The 6,483-nt window shown below is 45.1% G+C and overlaps 1 protein-coding gene across 2 annotated transcripts; it reads right to left on the reverse strand.

The window, feature by feature from the left end:
* Positions 1-319: 319 nt before the first annotated feature.
* On the reverse strand, positions 320-1,967 carry LOC125531435 (protein G1-like5). 2 transcript variants are annotated; one of them, XM_048695904.1, is made up of 2 exons: positions 1,613-1,967; positions 320-1,357 (listed from the first exon to the last, which is right to left on the reverse strand). In XM_048695904.1, the coding sequence occupies exon 2, from the start codon at positions 1,351-1,353 to the stop codon at positions 733-735; it is 621 nt and encodes a 206-aa protein (XP_048551861.1). In that variant the 5' UTR covers positions 1,354-1,357; positions 1,613-1,967; the 3' UTR covers positions 320-732. The 2 variants fall into 2 exon arrangements, with proteins under 2 accessions (XP_048551861.1, XP_048551820.1); XM_048695863.1 differs by having other exon boundaries at positions 322-1,357; positions 1,603-1,965.
* Between the last annotated feature and the right edge of the window lie 4,516 nt (positions 1,968-6,483).

Raw genomic sequence — 6,483 nt, forward strand, 5'->3', positions numbered from 1 at the left:
CTGTTTTAGCCTGACAGAGACGCTGCATGGCAGAGGTGGTCAAGATAGCCTAGCCTAGCTACTTGTGGTATTAGGAGTACTATTATTACCATAAAAAGCAATGCAAAAGCGCCCTAAAAGAGGCGTCGTATCATGTCCATCGCCCGTCCGTGACCCCTCCCCTCCCCAGGGAGAACAGTACGTTAGATTCCCCAACTGGACCTGGACGACACACACTGACATGACTCCACGACCACACCGTACCCCCTCACAAGATGCAACAGGACATCACATTGCTCATCAATTGCAATACCAAGAGATAGATCAAAAACAAGATGCGAGAGGTTACAAGAGGACTAAACTAATTAATTGTACCAAATCGATTACGTAGAGGATTAAATCGAGCCATGGAGCTAGCTAGTTCGCTAAACACAACATCAGTTCATGTTCATCACAAACAACGCAGAGTAGTAGAGGGTGGGGAAAATACCAGCGAACAAATAGTAGGGATCATATCATATGATCAAAGTTTGGAAATGATCCGGACAAGAGTAGTACTAGACTAGTAGGGGTAGCAAGCATGGATTCATGGAGGAATTTAATCCGCGCTTGCACTAGTAGGAGGAGACTAGCTAGCTAGGGGCTTATAGTAAGCAAGAGCTCGGTGGCTAGCTGGAGACATGGTGGGAGTACATAGGATACGTAGGGAAAGTCGTTGCAGCTAGCTAGCTCCGGCGGACGGCGGTCACCAGCTCACGCTGCGGCGCCGGGAGGCGGCGGGGGCATCTGGTGGTACTGGTGGTGGCCGTTGCTGTTGCCTTCGTGGGAGGGGATGTCGCCGGAGCCGGGGGGGTGGGGCGGCTTCCTGCGCTTCTTCTTGTCGTAGCTAACTCCGCGTGCGCGTGACTGGTGCTCGCGGACCTCGCGGAGGTAGAGCCGCACGGCCCTGGCGCCGAAGGGGTTGTTCTCGGGTCGTCCGCCGTTCTCCTCATAGGCAGCACGGAGGCGGCCGACGAGTGCGTCGAGGCTGCCCCACGCCTGCCGGAGCGGACAAGGGCATGGCGCCGGCGGCACGGGGTGGCCGAAGAATGGGCACCCGGCGGCGTGCACCTTGGTCTTGCCGAACTGGTCGAGGTAGCGCAGGAACTCCAGCACGTGCGCGCCGCTGCACCGCGCCAGCGACAGCGGGGGGCGGTGGTTCCGGAGGTACTGCCCGAACGTGTTCCAGTCCCGCCGCTTCTGCGACTCATACCTGCTTGGCGACGGCGAGACCGCGCCCCCTGGCGACAGCGACGACACCGCCGACGAAGCCCCTGACGTCGCGCCGCCGCTGCCGTCCGAGTGCGGGCTGTCGGGCTGTGGTACCAAGTCCATTGATCTGGCAACAAATCAAACCATGCAGCTGGTCAGTATTCAGTAAGCACCAAACGATCCAGCGAGGGCGAGGAGAAGAAGAATGGGAGATCTATTTAGGACTTAGCGCGCGCACGCAGACACTTCTTGGGGAGCCGTGGAGCGGTGGTCCTATGGAACAAGTTGAGAGAGAGTGGTAGTATCTCCACTATAAATAGTGCTCTACTCTATCCGAGACGAGAGTGCAAGAGCAGCTCGCATTCACCTCACCTCAACTCACTTTGCTAGCTGCTTCTGTCTCCGGAGCTTGTGAAGAACAGGAGATACGCAGCTAGGTAGGACTGTAGCGGAGAACGAATCTCACCCCCAAGATCGATCGAGATATCACTATCCGAAACCACAACTAAGTAACCGGTGTGGGATATGGCCGGGAGCTGCAGCTACATGCTGGGATCCTGCGACGCCGATGAAAGAGGGGAATGGGAGGGCTGAGCAAGCGAAGCTTGGGGGTGAGTATTAATGGTGGCTGGCTACCTAGCCAGCTCTTGAAGAGAATGAAGGAGGGGTGGCTGGTGAATGGGCCGGGAAGGAGACAGTGGGAGGTGAAAGGTGATGTGACGGGATGGATGGATGGGGAAAAAGTTGGGAAATGGGCGGTGAAATGTCGTCGGTACGGCGGGAGGATTTTAAATGAAAATGTTGGGTTGAAAGGCGAGGAGGAATGGCGCACAATACATCCACCGTTTTTATTTACTTCATATAGTATTAGCTTTTATCTGAAGTTAAATTTTAATAAATTAAAAGATAGATTTATCCTTAAATATATTTACACATTATATAATATTTGTTATTGTAAATATTCATATTATTTTATAAACTTGATTAAACTTTATAAAATCTGACTTCAGTCAAAGTCAATATGCAAACTATAAAAATAAAAATGAAGGGAGTACCCAAGAGAGAAAAAGTGATCCCAATATTTCTATTTATCTTAATATGCAATTATGCCACCTCGATTTTCACCATGAATAGAAAATGAAGCATCACAACATACAACCATGCATTTGAAAAGGATTCATCAAAACATGCAATCATGCATCACAACCAGTAACTAAAAAAAATTGTGTATCGTTCATTTTTTCTGTTGGTTGGCGCCAGCACACAGGGAAATTGACATGTATTTCAAACCCACACGTCGGTAATACATTAGTTATCCTGTGCACTGACAAAAAACTCATAGGAATAACCCTATAGTTGTGCGTCGTTCATTTTTCGCACCATGGATTCAGCTACATGTGCCAAAATGCCCAACGACTTAGCAATTTTTTGACCAACCATGTGGTCAAGCCTAGAGTGAAAAAAAATCCCCAATCAGTCTCAATCTCACTGGATTCTTTCCAGAGACATTTGTGAATACCTAGATTGTTGTTGGCGGCCGACTGCACTCCAAATTCATCGCCGTCAGCTACACTCCCTCAAATCTGTTGCCTCCTCCAACCTCTCACCCGCCTCCTCCTCTCTATTCCTCGGATCGTCGACCACCAAACCGCCGCATCTGCCTGGGACGTCGTCGTTCCCATCCCACAGCCGATGCCCCCCATCTCGCTCAAACTGTGTCTCGTTTCTAATCCATGTGCTCAGCTATCTAACTCCACTACCTGCTCTCTACATCTCAGTTTCTTTTCCTGGTTGTGTGCATGGTGACTTCTCCCCCGAACAAAAGTAGTCAAGTTGTCGTTCATTGGATTTGTATGTGTGTCCCTTTTTAGCTCATCTCGTCCTCTCCTTTGTTTGGAAGGCGGTGCGGCTCGCTTAGATCCGACACAATGCTATAAGATCTTGACCAGATCGATCGACTTTTCAGTCTTTAGTCTTTTGGCTAGTAATGGGTTCCTATAGTAGTGATGCCGACAATGGTGCTACTCGGGACGAAGCGAGATGGGGAGAGCAAGAGAGAAAATAGGAAAATATGCCTTAAGGTGACCATTGTTGAATGGTTTTGGGCACGGTTCCTGTAAATGTGGAAACAGTCTGCAAACATTGTTTGCGCATCTCAGCGATCTCATCTGTTTGTTTTAAAATAGACAGTCTATAATGTGTTAGCACAATATTAGCAATAGAGCTGACCTTGCTATCCATGAACAAATAGTCATGCACTCCCTCCGGTCCATTTTAGTTCGCATATAAGATTTTTCTAAAGTCAAGCCTCGTAAAGTTTGACCAACTTTATAGAAAAAAAATACCAACATTCACAATATGAAATCAATATCAGTAGATGTCATGACTTAAATTTTCATATTGTATAATTTTAGCATGGTAGACGTTGATTTTTTTTAATAGAAATATGGTCAAATTTTATGAAGTTTGACTTCAGACAATTCTTATATACAGAGTAAAAAGAACCGGAGGAAGTATGTCATATGCACATCGTTACGCGGTGCCAGGGAACCACACCGAGGAAACATTCGTTTCATATAATTTATGTATCTAAAATTCCGTAACTCATTTACTAAATGGTCGTTTTATCATGTAAAACCACGAGCTTCAATTAAATCTTAACTCTTCTAATTAACATTTTATATGCTAGTCTAATTTTTACAAATAATGAAGAAGCAATCTCTGTGTTGGGGCTGCCCCAAGAAAGACACATACACGAGCTTAAACAACATAGTGTATAAGAATAGTTTTGTTTTGTGGACGCACACACCTGCGTTTTTCTTATTCCTTTGTTCTCACAGCCTAATAACAAAGACTCATCCAAAACAGCATGCATTCTTTCAGTTGACTCTAACAACCTTCATGCAATCTAGCTAACTAACACAGGTATACATGACACTTGCACGTCTAGGCCGCATCTTCACTGAGTGTGGCGTTCCTAGGTAAAACAAATGTGTACACAAACTGACTCCAAGAGCACATGCATGGTTGTGAGCGGCTACTAACTTGCAGATGTGCTCACGTCGCTCCAGCTGCTGAACTGCCGTGTCATTAAGCAACAGATGCAATTTTCCTTCAACCTAGTTGACTACTCAAATTTCTAGAGCAATGAAACACTAGTAGAAAAGGGGGCTTTGGTCCAGGCCGGGTAAGCCCATTAGTCCCGGTTCAGTCCAGAACCGGGACCAATGGGTGCATTTACCCCGGTTCGTGCGGCTAAGGCATTAGTCCCAGTTCACCTGACCGGTACTAAAGGTTAGACCTTTAGTTCCGGTTGGTGCCACCAACTGGGACTAATGGGCTTTGAGGCATTAGTACCGGTTCATGGCACGAACCGGTACTAAAGGTCCCATTTTCAAATTCTCTCCCCGCTGGACCGCCTTTTCAGTTTTAGAAAAAACAAAAGAAAATGATGAAAATGTTAGAAAAAATAAAATAAAATAAGTTTCCCATGTGATATGTGGTCTAGTTGTTGGGAAAAATTTACAAATATGAATTTCGACTTTATTTACAAAATCTCTCTGGAATTTGTAAAATGGGCATAACTTTTGCATACGAACTCAAATTAAAAAGTTTTTTATATGAAAAATCATCTACTCGAAAAGTTACATCCGATGGAGACCGCCTACGGCCTGTTTGCAAATTTGTAGAAATCCTCAAATTCCAAAAGGAAAAAAAGTTATGCTCAAGTTTCAGTTTTTAAAAATTTTCATTAAATCTGGTCAAACTATGATCAAACTACTTATTCAAGAAGTATTAGTGTTACTAAATAATTATTCAAGAATATTAGTGTTATTAAATAATTATTTTAGTTTTTTTGAATTTTGGTCAAATCTGGTCAAACTATGGTCAAACTGTGGTCAAACAATGGTCAAACTACTTATTCAAGAAATATTAGTGTTACTAAAAAATTATTGTTTTTTTAGAACAATAGTTTCAAACTCAAACAGTGAAATGTGTGACTTCATGCTCAAGCTAAACTCCTGAGGGTTAATAGGATTGACATCTTACTATTGTTAGGAAAACAACGAGTGCAGACTTGGAAACGAGGGAGAATAGAACCCGGAAGTTAAGCGTGCTCAGGCTGGGGGAGTGGGAGGATGGGTGACCGTCCGAAAAGTTAGATGATTTGGAATGATGAGGGGTGATTAGAGATTAAGGGCCAGTTCTTTTGGGCGATTCTACCAGAATCACCCCCCTCCCTAGCTTCTCCCAGAATCATCACTCCATATGTTTTTTACAATCCTAGCTAATTAGACCTTAACTAAATAGGATTGTAAAAAAATATGGAGTGGCGATTCTGGGAGAAGCTGGGGAGGGGGGCGATTCTGGGAGAATCGCCGAAAAGAACTGGCCCTAAATTGAGCAGTGATGAGGGGTGATTAGAGATTAGAGGTTAAAATAATTCAGAAATTTGAAAATAAAAAAATTCAAAAAAAAATTCAAAAAAAATTCAAAAAAAATCAGAAAATTTCCTTTAGTACCGGTTGGTGTTACCAACCGGGACTAAAGGTGGACCGGCCACGTGGAGGGCCTTTAGTCCCGGTTCTGGTTTGAACCGGGACTAAAGGGTCAGGGCATTAGTACCGACCCTTTAGTCCCGGTTCAGGAACCGGGACTAAAGGCCCTTACGAACCGGGACAACAGGCCCTTTTTCTACCAGTGAAACTATGCAATACAAATAAAACACGAACAAAACCTATACAACAAGTTTAACTCTAACAATCACCCATTTAGCCTTGTTGTCATTTATTTGAGAACTTTCATGTCAAACCTTCAAAGCGGAGTTGGCTCACTATTGGTGTTCACAGCGGCAAGATACATCTCCTCCAGTACTCCTTCCTTGGCGCCATGCAATCTCTCAGGAAGTGCCCGTAGTTATAGCAGTTGCAACTGGGAACCTTGCAGGTATCGAAGGTGATCTTCTTTTTGCCAGCGTCGCCGCAGTTTTTGTAGCGAGCAAGCCAGTCCTCTGTGATGAGCAAGAAACTTTTACCATCATGGTCGAAGTTGCCGACGCCCTCACCTACATCGCACCTATCCTCCACAGTCTTGATCCGCCCAACAAACTCCTCTAGAGACATATTTTTCAGATTATGTAGAAGCTCAATTGGAATAGCTACCTGTGTGTACTTGGACATGACGACTGGAGCATCTTTTTGACCACCTTCTCCGCGTCAAGGCTTTCACCGAGGGTGTGGAAGTTGTTGGCAA

This window comes from Triticum urartu, chromosome 1 (genome assembly GCF_003073215.2).
Source record: "Triticum urartu cultivar G1812 chromosome 1, Tu2.1, whole genome shotgun sequence".
Taxonomy (NCBI): Eukaryota; Viridiplantae; Streptophyta; class Magnoliopsida; order Poales; family Poaceae; genus Triticum; species Triticum urartu.